The sequence below is a fragment of the Pantherophis guttatus genome, chromosome 15 (genome assembly GCF_059756535.1).
Source record: "Pantherophis guttatus breed Tessera chromosome 15, ASM5975653v1, whole genome shotgun sequence".
Classification (NCBI taxonomy): Eukaryota; Metazoa; Chordata; class Lepidosauria; order Squamata; family Colubridae; genus Pantherophis; species Pantherophis guttatus.
The window spans coordinates 14,832,730-14,847,968 of record NC_142077.1 but is presented as its reverse complement, the minus strand read 5'-3'; the positions used below and the strand labels follow the sequence as shown (position 1 = coordinate 14,847,968).

General features: G+C 44.9%; 1 protein-coding gene across 1 annotated transcript; it reads right to left on the bottom strand.

Annotated features, from left to right (window-relative positions):
* Window positions 1-5,093: 5,093 nt before the first annotated feature.
* On the bottom strand, window positions 5,094-14,599 carry LOC148111963 (vomeronasal type-2 receptor 26-like). Its single transcript, XM_087879415.1, has 3 exons — window positions 14,353-14,599; window positions 13,343-13,631; window positions 5,094-5,918 (listed from the first exon to the last, which is right to left on the bottom strand). Exons 1-3 carry the CDS (start codon window positions 14,577-14,579, stop codon window positions 5,094-5,096), a joined length of 1,341 nt encoding a protein of 446 aa, XP_087735541.1. The 5' UTR covers window positions 14,580-14,599.
* Window positions 14,600-15,239: the final 640 nt, after the last annotated feature.

The following is a 15,239-nucleotide window of genomic DNA, read 5'->3' as shown; positions in this document are numbered from 1 at the left end:
CTGGTCGGGGTGTCGTTTCTTGGCTGTCTCTTGTGATGGGCGGGGGTCCCCCACGTCGGTGAGTAGTGTGCCACCCTCGCCCGTGGGTCGTGGGTTGCCCGTCTTGGCTGGGTCCCGGTCTACTCGCCTTGAACTGCAGTCTCCCCTGCCGGGCTGGCATGGGCTGCTGTCACTGGTGGGGTGCGTTGCTCCTCCTCTGGGCAGGTCCCGGTCTACCTGCGGGCTGGGTTGGTGGTCCCTGGCCTTGCTGTGCCCGGTGCCCACCTGGCTGGGTTGTTGTTGCCATCCTCCGTGCGGTTGGCCCCGGTCTACCTCGCTGGGCTGCCGGCGTGACAGCATCTGGTAGTGGGCTGGGCCGACCTTGACGGGGTGGTGCTGCTCTGCCTCGCAGGGGTGTGGTAGGCCTACCTCGTCGGGGTGTCGTAGGCCTACCTCGCCGGGTTGTTGTAGGCCTACCGGGTCTGGGTGTGGTAGGCCTACCTCGCTGGGGTGTTGGAGGTCTACCTCATCGGGGTGTTGTAGGCCTCCCTCGTCAGGCTGGTTTTCATGCGCTGCCCCCCACCTTTTTTGGAGTTGGTCGATGTGACGTCTCGCGAACTGTCCATCTTCCAACTCGACGATGTATGATTTGGGGCCGGTTGTGCTGGCAATCTTCCCCTTCAGCCACTTAGGAGAGCCGCTGAAGTTCAGCGCGAAAATTGAATCTCCGTTGCTGAAGGCGCGAAGCGGGCGGCTGGCGGTTGCGGTCACTTCCGGGCTGTATTGGGGGTGCAGCCGGTCCAAGGGTGACCTCAACCTTCTGCCCATCAACAGTTCGGCCGGGCTCTTGTGGGTGGTGGCGTGTGGCGTGATGTGCTGGGTGAGGAGGAAATTGTCTATGCGCTCTTGCCAGTCCCCCGGGCCCATCTTGGTGAGGGCCTCTTTGGTCAGTCGGACCATGCGTTCCGCTTGTCCGTTTCCGGCCGGCCTGTAAGGGGCGGACAGGGCGTGGCGGATGCCCAGTCCCGCCAGGAAGGATTCCATGGCCAAGGATGTGAGCTGGGGGCCGTTGTCTGAGACCAGCACATCCGGTAGACCATGAGTGGCGAAGAGACGGCGCAGGGCTCGGATCGTCGCGTCCGTTGTGGTAGATGCCATGGGCACCACCTCGAGCCATTTGGAGAAGGCATCTACCACGATGAGGAGGTGTCGCCCCTGCATCGGACCCGCGAAGTCAATGTGGACCCTCGACCAGGGGTTGCCGGGGGTCTCCCACTTCGCGACCTCGGATTGCGGCGGCGCTGGGCGAACTTCTTGGCACGGGTCACATCTGGAGACCCATTGTTCAATGTCTTTGTCCATGGAGGGCCACCAGACATAACTCCGTGCCAGTGCCTTCATGCGGACGATGCCCGGGTGCCCCTTGTGCAAGGTCTCCAACGTTCGCCGTTGCAGAGTGCTTGGAATCAGCACCCTGTCTCCCCATAGCAGACAGCCCTTCATGGTGGACAGCTCCTCCTGTTTCCTGGCGAACGGGCTGAATCTTTCCTCTGGCTTTCCCGACGGCCACCCTCTGAGGATCCAGGATTTCACTGTGCGGAGTGTGGGGTCCTTTTGGGTGTGGACGGCCACATCTGCGGATGACACCGGGCAGCTGGCGTCGTCATCAATGTGCAGTAGGTGGAGTGTGGGGGCTGGGTCTTCGACCGGCTTCTTCGACGGGCATCTGCTGAGGGCGTCGGCGTTTCCTATGGCTGTGCCTGGCTGGTGCACGAGCCTATAGGAGTAGCCCGCTAGGAAGATTGCCCATCTCGTCATTCTCGGGGACATGAAGGTCGGGGTTGGTTGGTCGCCTGCGAGGAGTCCCAGGAGAGGCTTGTGGTCTGTGACTATGGTGAAGCTTCTTCCGTAGAGGTATTCGTGGAAGCGCTTCATTCCAGCCACGATGGCCAGGGCTTCTTTGTCCAGCTGGCTATAGTTCTGTTCTGCGCCGGACATGGTCTTTGAGAAGTACGCGATTGGGGCTTCCGAGCCATTGGGCAGTTCGTGGCTGAGGACTGCCCCCACCCCGTAAGGCGACGCGTCGCAGGTCAGTCTGATGGGAAGCGTCTCGCTGTACTGAATGAGTACGCTTTTGGACGTCAATAGTCCTTTGATGGCCCGGAATGCCGCTTCCTCTTCCTGGCCCCACTTCCAGGAAGCCGATTTTCCCAGCAGGCAGTGGAGTGGCTCAGCAACTGTGGCTTTCTGTTTTAAAAAAATGGCGTAAAAGTTGAGCAACCCAAGGAAAGCCTGAAGCTCCGTTTTGTTTTTTGGGCTTGGAGCTTCATGGATTGCTTCCACTTTTGATTTGGTGGGGTGGATGCCTGTGCTATCAATGAGGAAGCCCAGGAACTCGACTTCCTGTACTCCTATGATGCACTTGTCCCGCCTGACCCTCAAACCCTTGGCCTTGAACCGCTGCAGGACAAGCCTGAGCCTTTCAAGGAGTTGGGTTCTTGAGTCACCGGAGATGAGCACATCATCGAAGTAAGGCACCACCCCTGGAACGCCTTGGAGAAGGCGTTCCATCATGGATTGGAAGATGCCAGGGGCAGCGCTGACTCCAAATTGGAGGCGGTTGCATTTAAATGCCCCTCTGTGCGTGACAATTGTTTGAGCCTCCGCCGTTTTGTCATCCACTGGCAGTTGCTGGTAAGCCTGGGCCAGGTCCAGTTTCGCGAAAATTGATCCAGATCCCAGGGAATGCAGCAGATGTTGCACCACTGGGACTGGGTATGCGCTCTGTGCCAACGCCTTGTTGATGGTACAACGGTAGTCAGCACAGATGCGCACGGACCCATCATGCTTCAGTGGGGTCACAATGGGGGTCTCCCATGAGGCATGATCGATCGGTTCCAGGACGCCCTGGGCGATCAGCTTATCCAGCTGCTCATCTACTTTAGGCCGCAGGGCAAATGGAACTCGGCGGGGCTTGAGCCTGATTGGGGTGATTCCCTTGTCCAGATTAAAGGAGATTGGCCTCCCCACAAATTTCCCCAGCTTACCATCGAAGACTTCTTTGAACTCTTCGATGATGGAGTCGAGTTCGTCCCTGCGGATCTCGTGGATGCCCTGAAGTGAAAGTCCCAGCGGCTTGAACCACTCCACACCCAACAGGTTCGGTCGGCTGTGCTGCACAATGGTGATGGGTAGCTTTCCGTTGAAGTTGTTGTACTTCACCCGGATTGTGGCTCTGCCTAGGATTTCAATGGGGTTCCCGTTGAAGTCCACAAGTCTCGCCTTCGGGGTTTTCAGCTGGGTCCTTTTGTATGCCGGGTTCAGCTGCTGTAGGTGCTGCCAGTCCATGATGGAGTAGGCGGATCCGGAGTCTACCTCCATCTTGCACGGAGACCCCTCTGCTAGCAGCGTCACGTGGAACTTGGTGGTTCCCTCGTCGCTTGTGTGAGCAATGGTGGTGGTCTGGTGCACCGTCCTGTTGCGGGGATATTCCTCCTCCCCGCGCCGGGACTGGTTTGAGGACCGTTTGGATGTCCTCTGGTTATCTTTGCGATTTTCCCTGAATCGTGGTCTGGGTGGTTCCGGGGCTGGATCTGTGGCTCTGCAGGCCTCTGCGATGTGGCCCCTCTTCAGGCATCGGCGGCAGGTCGCGTCCCTCCATCTGCAGTTTGCCCTGGGGTGGTCGCCTCTGCAGCTGCCGCATCGTTCTCCCCGGTCGCCATGCTGTGGGTTTTCCCGCCTGGGAGGGCGGGACACCTTGTGGACGGCCATTTCCTCATCAGACTCGGATTGAGTAGTTGCCTCGTCTGATGAGGTCGGGCCCGACTTGTGGATCTTATGGATCCCCCTTGCTTTTACCATCGCGGCGGCTGCTTGCTCAGACGTTTCAGCCGCCGTTGCCTCGTCGAGGACATCTTTGAGCGGAATCTTCTTCCGGCTGAGGAACTTCTTCTGCAGCCCCACATCTCGCATTCCAAACACAATGCGGTCCCGGATGGCATTGTCCACATTGTCGAACTTGCAGTTGGCAGCGATTTGGCGAAGCGCTGCCACGAATTCCTTGATGGATTCACCTTCCCGCTGGTTTCTTTGCTGGAAGGTGAACCTGTTTGCGATGGGGGTGCCTGTAGGTGCATAGTGCTCCTGTAGGACTTCCTGCAGGTCGTTCCAGGACATCTCCTCGATGTCCCTGGGTGCCACGAGGTCAATCGCCATCTCCAGAACGTCCGATCCGCAATGAGCCAGGAAGAGGGCTCTTTTTCTCTCCTCATCGAGGTTCTGGTATCCATTGCCTCGCAGGAACTGCCGGAATCGGACCATGTATGACCTCCACTTCTCCCGGGATGGGTCGAACGCTTTCAGCGCGGTCATCGGGGCTTGCGGGGTGGCCATTCTGGAAGATCGCTGTGGTGTGGTGATTTTGTTCGGTGGGCGATCGTGCCAAGAGTCTTGTGAAGGTTCTTCTCTCTAGTCCTTCGTCGCCAGTGTTAGATCCGGCGCAGGGAAAAGAAGACTGGACCAGCTCGATACATAAAGCAACTTTTATTCATTACAAAGTAACGAGTCAAGACTGCTGGCGCGCTGCCGGAGCTCTCCTTATATTCGCTCCCGGCAGACGCACCGCCCCTTGACAGGGATTCAAATCTCCCGCCCGATGGCTGGCAGCCAATCAGGGCGGATGTCCTTATAAGGACATAACATCTTTGTTGGCTGTTAGTTAATGCTGCCTATCTCCTATTTCTATTTGAGTCTCACTCTTTGCATTTCCTCAGTTTCTCCGTGCCCTTTTCTCCCAATGAAACACCCACATCCACCCCAGGCTCCCTTTCACTGGAGGAGAAGAGGGGGGTTTAGCTGCCTCTTGAGCTGCACACAGACCCACCTGCAGTGGGGACGGAACAAAGGGGGAAATTCCACCATGCTCATCACAAACCCACAAATACAGGAATTCATTTAAGAAACAATACAGCATTTTCAAATGAGCAGAGTTTAATATCAAAATGCCATGGTATCTACTCTTTGGAACCATTATTCCCTGAGTAATCGAATTGGACAGATCTGTTGAGGTAGTTCCCCTCCTTCTCCTCTGGATTCCTCCTCCAAAGGATCTAAGATTAATGGATCCATATCAGGGACCCCCATACCTGCCATGGCTGCAGCCTTGGAGACCCCAAACTCTTTTCTCCCTCCTTCCTTCTCCTCCTCGATCTGGAGGAATAAGCGGCATTCAAGGCCTGGGCCAGAGTCTGAATGATACTGTAATCTTGGTAGTGATTTGGGAGCCTTCCTCTGTTCCTTTTCCATTGGGTCTCCAGTGGGGCTTTCTGGGTGCATCTTCTGCGGCCTTTGACAGAAAAGACGTTCTTTGAAAGAGAACAGTGGAAATAATAATCTTGAAACTTTTCTTCCACAAAGAAATAAGGTTCAAAGGCAGAATCCCTTGGCCTTATTTTCCCCAGATAAGCAAAGTTCCAAATACTATGGATGTATTTGTAAAGTCTACGATTCTTCATTGCATACTCAAAAAAATTTGTGAGGATCCAGACTTTCCCTTCAATGGGTCCTGGCAGACGCATAAACGTTAAATGGAAAGGAAGAATTCTCTCCCAAATGGAACCAAGTTCCATGAAGTGAACAAAGACGTTGACTTGTCTCCATTTAGAGAGGGCCTCCCTGAGGTATGCTGTATATCCAGTTGTTGAGAACACTTGTGATATAACCACACAAATTCCACTCCTGACAAGCACAGGAGGAAAAATCCTCATGAAATTCTCTCCATTTTCTGTGTCTGAAGTAAAGAGGCCAATCAGGGTCCATCTGAAATGGAGGAGCAGCTGGGCAATAACTGGGTACAGGATCCGTTCTTTGGGGAACATCTGGTGGAAAAAGGGGAATTTCCTTTTATAACTCAGAGCCTCTGAAGCAATTGTATGACTGATCTGAAAAAGCAATGAAGAATGATGTGTTATATTTGGGGTCAGATCAAGTCCAAAATATTAGATTTTAATAAATCCAACCTGGTTCTCATGAATGTATTAGAATAGTTTGTTAATCAGACATTGTTTAAAATATTAAAGACAGAATATTAGCAAGATTGTATCATAATAATGGAAAATAATAAGCAAATTAAAAAACAATAAAAATGTAAATCATATTACTGTATCACCCCTATAATTGATCACAATTAGATTAACACGTGCAAATGCCAACTGGGGTATTCTATTCCAATAAAGGGCCTATTATAATTTTCGAGGATTGCTGCATCTTTTTTTGCTTCTAAATCCCAGATTCTTTCTGGAGGAATTTTTTTTTATTGCAAAAGTTTTACAATTACATTTTCACCCCACTTTCCCCCCCCCAACCCACCCCTCTCTCCCCATCCTAACCCCCCCAACCCCCCTAACCCTCCCCCTCTGACTTCCACAGAATATAATCCCATCAAAATCCCCTTTTTTTTATAAAAACCTGAACCCCTCAAGCCCCCTTATAATTTTTTCTCTCTTCACAATTCATACATTTCTATTTTTATATAACTTTCAGTGAAAAACAATTTGATACTTCCTAACTTGGTATTTTTTCTGCACATAATCTATCCACTTTTTCCATTCCCATTCATAAGTCTCTTGTGAGCGATCTTTTAAATATGCTGAAATCTTTGCCATCTCCGCAAAACTGGCCATCTTGAAAGTCCATTCTTCAATGGTGGGTAAAGCTTCATTTTTCCAATATTTACCTATTGATAATCTCACTGCTGTTATCATGTACAATATCAACTTAGTTTCATCCAATGTAAAACCCTTTACTATACCCAATAAAAACAGTTGTGGAGAAAATTGAATTTTTTTCTTCAAAACATTCTGCATAACCCACCATATTTTTATCCAAAAAGCCTTGACTTTCTTGCAATTCCACCAAACATGATAATATGTAGCATCTAGACTATCACATCTCCAACATTTTGGCTGAACATTAGGATACATACAGGATAATTTCTTGGGATCTAAATGCCATCTGTAAAACGTTTTATAGAAATTTTCCCTCAAATTCTGCGATTGCGTAAATTTAACGTTCTGAACCCATATTTTCTCCCATGTTTCCAACATCACTGGTTCTGCAAAATTCTGTGCCCATTTAATCATACAATCTTTAACCAATTCAGTTTCTGAATCCCATTCTAACAAAACATTGTAAAGCCTTTTAATATGCATTGGACCTTTCTCTTTTATATGTCTAACCAATTCTTCCTCATGCAACATAATACCAGTTTTTTGGTCCTCTTTCCATCTCAGTTGAAGTTGATTATACTGTAACCAGGTTAAGTTAATCCCTTCGTCCAACAGTGTCTCTAATGTCTTTAGTTGCCATCTGCCCGCATCTGTAAAAAGAACTTCTTTATATACCCCCCCCCCCCCGAGTGACATTATATTTGTATTCCACATAATATGACCAAGATCCAACCATAGCGGTATTTTGTAATCCCATTTAAATCGGTGCTTCTTCCAAACTCTCATCAACGAATCTCTAAGTATGTGGCTTTTAAATACTTTATCCACTTTGTTTTCATAAAATAAGTAAGCATGCCAACCAAAATCAAGGTCAAAGCTTTCTATATTCAATATTCCAGTCTTTTTCCTTCCAAACCAATCGCTTGCTTGAGTCAAAGCTGCTGCTTCATAATATATCTGTAGGTTTGGGAGTTTAAGGCCTCCCCTTTCTGGAGCATCTTGCATAATTTTTAATTTCACTCTTGGTTTTTTCTCGTTCCAAACAAACTTATTCACTCCACTTTGCCATTCTTTCAGTTGTTTATCACTTTTAAGCACCGGAATCATTTGAAACAAAAAAAGAAATCTTGGCAAAATGTTCATCTTAACTGCTGCTATTCTTCCAAGTAATGAGAGCTGCAGCTTTTTCCAAGTCTCCATATCTTTTCGTACATCTCGCCATAACACCTCATAATTGTTTTGAAATAGTTTCATATTTGATTCTGCAACCTGAATTCCTAGATATTTAACCTTTGGTACAATCTCAAAGCCTGCCATCCTTTCAAATTCATGTTTTCGATCTTGTGTCATATTTTTGACTATCATCTTAGTTTTTTTCTGGTTCAGTCTAAATCCTGATACTGTACCATAATCTTTTATAATGTCTTTCATCTGGATTATTGATTCCATCGGCTGTGAAAGGGTAACAACCAGGTCATCTGCAAATGCCCTTATTCTGTAATCCTCTTGCCTTATCACTATACCTTTCAAGCTGTTCGAATCCCGTATTGTATTCAACAAGACTTCTAGTGTTAAAATAAATAACAAAGGGGATAACAGACAACCTTGTCTTGTTCCTTTTTCAATATTAAAATCTGTTGTTAAATTTCCATTAATAATAATCTGTGCCTTTTGCTCTTGGTAGATTGCTGAAACCGCTTGTATAAATTGATCCCCAAAGTCCATCTTTTTCAAAGACTTTAATAGAAAATTCCAATCCATTCTGTCAAAGGCCTTCTCCGCATCCAAAAAAACCAGCACTGCAGTGATCTGTTTATTCTTCTCAAGATATTCCAATAAATCTATAACTTGCCTTACATTGTCCTTCATATATCTACTCTCTATAAATCCCGCTTGATCATCATGAATCACCTCTTGAATTACTGGCATCAACCTGTTGGCTAATACTTTTGCATAAATTTTATAATCATTATTCAGAAGAGATATTGGTCTATAGTTCTCCGGTTTTTTAGGACCTGCTTGCTCTTTTGGTATCAAAGAAATATAAGCTGTTTTCCATGATGGGGGTATTTTACCCCCTTGTTGTACGTTACAAAATAAGTCTCTAAGTTGTTCCACCATTTCTGCTTGCAAAGTTTTATAATACACTGCAGTCAAGCCATCTGTTCCCGGAGCTTTGGCAGTTTTCAGTTGTTTAATTGCTGCAATTATTTCCTCCACTGTTACAGGGTGATTCATTCTTTCCTTTTGTTGATTAGTAACTTTTGTAACTCTTTTATTTTCTAAATATTTTTCTATAAGTCCATTCTGTATATCATCTTTAGCATATAGTTTAGTATAATAATCTACAAAAGCTTCTTTAATTAATTTTTGTTGATAAATTTCTTTCCCTCCAATATCAATACAGTCGATAGTCCGCATACTCTGTTTCTTCCTTAATGTATAGGCCAGCCATCTGCCCGGTTTATTGGCATTACAGAATGTATTATGCTTTGCGTATTGTAAATTTGTTGCAACTTGATCCGCCATAAACATTTGGAATTGATCTTTCAAATGTTTTATAGCTCCACGTATTCTTTCATCTGCTGGATTTTTGATAAGTAACTGTTCTTTTTTCTTTATTTCTGCTTCAATTTCTAATCTTTTCTTTTGTCTATTCAGTTTATGTTTAGAATTCATATGAATGAGTACCCCTCTCATATACGCTTTACTTGCATCCCAGACAATTTCAATAGGGGTACCCTTGTTCAAATTAATTTCAAAAAATTCTTTCATCTGCTTCTTAAGTTCTATTATATTTTTTTCATATCTAAATAAATTTTCATTTAATCTCCATGATCTTCTCTCAATTTTTCCAATCTCAATTTCTATCCATACTGAACTGTGATCAGATAAAATTCTTGGAAAGATTTTAGTTCTTTTTGTTTTAACAAGTAAATCATTTGATAATAAAATAAAATCAATCCTTGAAAAGGATCTGTGTCTATCAGAAAAAAAGTATAGTCCAAGTCTTTTGAGTTGTGTATTCTCCAAACATCTTTTAATTCCAGTATTCTATTGGAATACTATTCTAGAGTATTCTAGAGTATTCTATTCCAATAAAGGGCCTATTATAATTTTCGAGGATTGCTGCATCTTTTTTTGCTTCTAAATCCCAGATTCTTTCTAGAGGAAATTTTTTAACTTCTTTCTCCAGTTATACAAGAAACAGGCAGAACTCAAAGCCTAATAAGATTTCTCAGTTGCATAATCCAAGTTTGGTCTTTAATTGAAGTTTGTCTATTCCAACACCCACAATTTTCAGAGTCTATCAGTTTCCATAGATTAAATTTTATACCAATAATACCCATGTTTTCTGAATTTAGACAAAGCAGAAATGGTGTAAATTCCCAAATCAGCTCTGAGGGCAGCAGCTGGAGTCCTTTTGCCCACCCCAAGATCCTCCTCAGACACTGAGATTGGGTTGGTTCTGCTGGTGGTTTCTCTCTGAAGCCCCAAACATCAGATTGATGGAAGAACATGGGGGAAAACTGGGCCTCAGATACTTTAATAATTGGGGCTGAGGAAGCTGGAGAGCTATGAGGTTTTCATTTAAGCACCATTTTCACTCCTGCCCTTTGTCTAACTGAGCTCCTTGGATGATGAGGGAGCCAAGATTCAGGCTCAGAGAAAACAACCCCAGGTAAGGAAAGGTGTTACTTGCTCTAATGACTGACCATCTATGGCTACAATGTCATTTCAGAAAGACCATAATTTTTGAACTTGCTTTATAAATTATCAGATAATTATTAAGACAAAACAATCCAAGTCTATACAATCCAATGTGTAAGTATTATAATATCACATTATTTGTATAAATCAGTGTATTCCAAGAGGAATTTAGCAGGCTAAACATGTGTACCTATAACAGAACTTATAACAAAATAAAAGGGTTGGAAGGGACTTTGGAGGTCCTCTAGTCCAACCCCCTGTTCAAGCAGTAAACCAGGCGTAATAGTTATAGTTTATAGTTTATAGTTTATTTGATTTGTATACCGCCCTACTCCCGAAGGACTCAGGGCAGTGAACAGCCAACAATAAAATACATAAATACACAAAATTTAAAAACCCGATAAAATCAAATTAAATTATTTGGCCCAGACAAATTAAAATACCCCAATAATTTAAAAACAGATTAAAATTTACGTATTTAAAAAGGGAAGAGATCAGGCCAAGCCCGCTTGATGGAATAAAAAGGTCTTCACAGCACGGCGGAAGGAGCGCAGATCCGGGATCCTCCGTATCTCCGGGGGGAGCTCATTCCAGATGGTAGGTGCCCCCACAGAGAAGGCTCTCCCCCTAGGGGCCGCCAGTTGACACTGTTTGGCTGACGGCACCCGGAGGAGTCCCTCTCTATGAGAGCGTACTGGCCGGTGGGAGGCTATTGGTGGTAGTAGGCGGTCCCGTAAATAACCAGGCCCTAAGCCATGGAGTGCTTTAAAGGTGGTAACCAAAACCTTGAAGCGCACCCGGAAGACCACCGGGAGCCAGTGCAGCTCGCACAGGAGAGGTGTTACATGGGAGCGCCATGTCGCTCCCATTACCACCCGCGCGGCCGCACTCTGCGCCAGTTGGAGCCTCCGGGTGCTCCTCAAGGGGAGCCCCATGTAGAGAGCATTACAATAGTCCAGGCGGGAGGTGACGAGGGCATGAGTGACCGTGCGTAACGATAGCAGTAACTGTGGGAGGGATTCTGGAGTCTTAGTGGACAACCAGTTAAATATGAGACAAGAGTGTGCAGCAACAGCCAAAAAAGACAATGCAATCCTAAATTGCATTAACAGAGGTATACAATCAAGATCAAGGGAGGTACTAATACCACCCTATAAAGCCCTAGTAAGACCACACCTAAAATCCTGCATCCAGTTTTGATCACCACACTACAAAAAAGATGTTGAGACTCTAGAAAAAGTGCAGAGAAGAGCAACCAAGAGGATTAGGGGACTGGAAGCTAAAACATACAATGAACGGTTGCAGGAACTGGGCATGGCTGGTCTAGTGAAGAGAAGGATCAGGGGAGACATGATAGCAGTCTTCCAATATTTGAGGGGCTGCCACAGAGAGGAGGGGGTCAAGCTGTTTTCCAAAGCACCCAAAGGCCGGACAAAGTCCAGACAAGGAATAATGGATGGAAACTGAACAAGGAGAGATTCAACCTGGAAATAAAGAGATAAAGTTGCCTTCAGAAGTTGTGGGAGCTTCATCACTGGAAGCTTTCAAGAAGAGACTGGACCGTCATCTGTCAGAAATGGTGTAGGGTCTGCTTGGACTAGATGACCTACAAGGTCCCTTCCAACTCTGTTAATCTGTATCTATCTATACTATTCCAGACAAGTGGCTGTCCAGTCTCTTCTTAAAAGCCTCCAGTGATGGACCACCCACAATTTCTGAAGGGTAGACGTTCCATTCCTCACCATTAGGAAATTTCTCCTTAGTTCTAGGTTGTTTCTCTCCTTGATTAGTTTCCCTCCATTGTTTCTTGTCTTGCCTTCTAGTACTTTGGAAAATAGGTGGACCTCCTCGTCTCTGTGGCAGCCCCCCAAATATTGATACATTGAGGACCACAGGCTGAGCCCATCTGGGGGTGATGCTGTCTATCCCACATATTTTCAGGTTACCAAGAAATAGGTTGTGGTTTACTCTGTCAAAGCCTTTCTGAAATCCAAGTACTGTATACTACATGCACTGCATTTCATTTGTCCACTAATTTTTGTCAAAAAATGAAATAACATTTATTCATGATCTGTTTTTTGATCCTGCATTAGTCCTAGTAAGTCATTCATATCTAGACTAAATAATAAGGGTTCAAATATGCATCTTTCCCTTCCTCCTTGGTAAGCATAGATCCTTCTTCTCATGGCTCCATTCAGCCCAAACCTCCCTCTCAAACAAGGGCTTGGATCAGGGCCAACAGGCTGAGCTCCATTTTGAGGGCCATCCATTTTCTCCATCATATTTCTCTGTTTATTGAGTCAAATGCTGCACTAACATCTAGAAAGCCTGCAAACCTTGTTTTACCTCACTGATATAGATGAGATATTTCAAGACAAATTTGTTGCCAATATTAGATTATTAATTTATGCATTATTTCTTATAAAATCTATTTGGTTTTTAACTCTACCTAAAACCTTCTACTTCTTCTGCAAAGAATGCATTTTTCTCAAGTTTAACTAAGAGGATCATGGCATAAATTTTAGCCACAATATCTGCTAGTCTATTTGGCCTATAATTGCTAGAGCCTTTTTTATTCCACATTTTAGATGGATAAAATGCTACTATTGCCAACTTCAATCTCAGTGGATAGGGCAGACATCATTTATCTGTGAAAATGAAGATGCCAATAGATGCCCCAACAACCAGGGATATTTTTTGATCAGTTAAATAGTTGGTAGAATATCTTCTCCAGGGAATGTATTGCTTGTATTTCAGGCCTTTTATGATTAATCTCAACATGAACATAATGGGGTAAAATATTGAGATTTTTGCTAACATGGAGAAAAGCAGCTCTTGAATTCCATGGAGAAGATATGATTGCATCTATTGCTCACCCACCTCCACCAACCCCTCACTTTACCAGAGGGAGAAAAACACACACAAACCTGTGGGACTTTGTAGGTGCCTCCTAATGTTGACATCTGGATGGAGATGTCCCTGTAAGCTGCATCAAGAAGAGCCAGGAGGTTCTCCTTCCTTCCACAGCCGTAGTTGGGGACATTGGCTTCTCCAGTGGAGAGCATGTCCAGCAAGGCATCTGAAGTGTGGAAAGTGCTAATATAGTTGTTATGGATGTTGTAGCCAAGTGTGAGATTGTGGAAGAGATGGGAATTATTGTTGGCCAGTTGAATGTTGAAAATGAATTTTAAGCAATAAAAAAATTTGGAAGAAGTCCTATTGAGAAAAAAAAAACCAAGTTAGGAAGTATCAAATTGTTTTTCATTGAAAGTTATATAGAAATAGAAATGTATGAATTGTGAAGAGAGAAAAAATTATAGTGGGCTTGAGGGGCTCAGGTTTTTTATAAAAAAAGGGGACTTTGATGGGATTATATTCTGTGGAAGTCAGAGGGGGAGGGTTAGGAGGGGTTTGGGGGGGTTAGGGTGGGGAGGGAGGGGTGGGTTGGGGGGGAAAGTGGGGTGAAAATGTAATTGTAAAACTTTTGCAATAAAAAAAAGAAAAAAAAGTTATTATAATCAGCAGTCACAACAAATAGTTTTGTTATATATAATATATATAACCCTCCACAAGCCTACTGAGCCTTAAACCAACATTGATCCAAAAGCAAAGATCAGTTACACAAATATGGGAATTGATTGAGATAGAGCAACTACAACTGATTCCACGATTACTTTAAATACAATTCATTATCCAAGTGATAAATTAAGGATTGAAAAGAGAGAGGAAAATAATCTACAGGCCTTTCAGCTTTTTTTCAGATCCTTTTTTGAGTCTCTTTCACAAAATCAGACCAAAGAGAGAAGCCATGGAAATCAAAATTATTCAGTAAATTAGACATATTCCCCAATATAGGAAGAAATGAAAAATAAAAAACTGAAAAGAAGGAGAGTGTTAGAATGGAGGGACTGCAACTCCATCACCCTGAATGACTTACGGATCATGGAAAACAAACTGAAGAGAAGGAGCCACATTGAAAAGGAACTTTGCCTGCAATCTTTTCGTTCCACTAGTGACTATACTGATTAGATGGTCTCCTGGGCTGTAAAAGCTCCGTGGTGGTTTCCCATCCTGGTTCTCCGAACTCAGCGGGCATTTCATTCTCAGCTTCCCAGAGACTGAATGGGACAAAAGCAGCATCAGAAGCAGAAGCAGGAGGTCCATAATTCATGGTGTGAATCAATCAATCCTTTTCCTGTTTCTAAAGAAGAAGTAGAAGAATTCAAAGGAGTCTCACAAGGTGGAATCTCCAGTTGCTTTCCTAATTCAAACACCGAGAAACCCTCAGCTTCATCTGGAAAGGAGAGAGACGTAGATTCAAGAGCACAGACCCTGCCTGTCTCAAAACTCCCTATTTCTCTGCCCAAAGTCTCCCCTGGAGGATTTGGCCCAACAGCAGAGCTGAAACTTTTATCATAATTCTCCCTCTCAGGAGGGATCCTGGATAATTCAAGTAGTTCTTGCAGTCAAAGATTGTTGGGAAATTCTCTGGAGGGAAATGAAAGGGAAATAATCTCCATGTGACTCATAATAACAGGGGCAGAGATGGAATTATATCCATCATCTAGAATTGAGAGGTTTGGGAGCTCCATGGTTGAAAGTGGCCCCGGAGGGAATACACGGCACCTGTGGCTGAAGAAAGAAAGAAATCTGATATTTGTTTGCCTAGTGATGAAAGACAAAACTCGGGGGGCCAGTTAATGCCAGAGCATGTCACAGATCTGAAATAGCTGCCAGCTGAGTTGGAAGCAAAATTTACTTTATTTTGAAAGCTAATGCTCAAGGGCATTACAATTGTAAGCAGATTAAGGGAAGCCAGTCAGT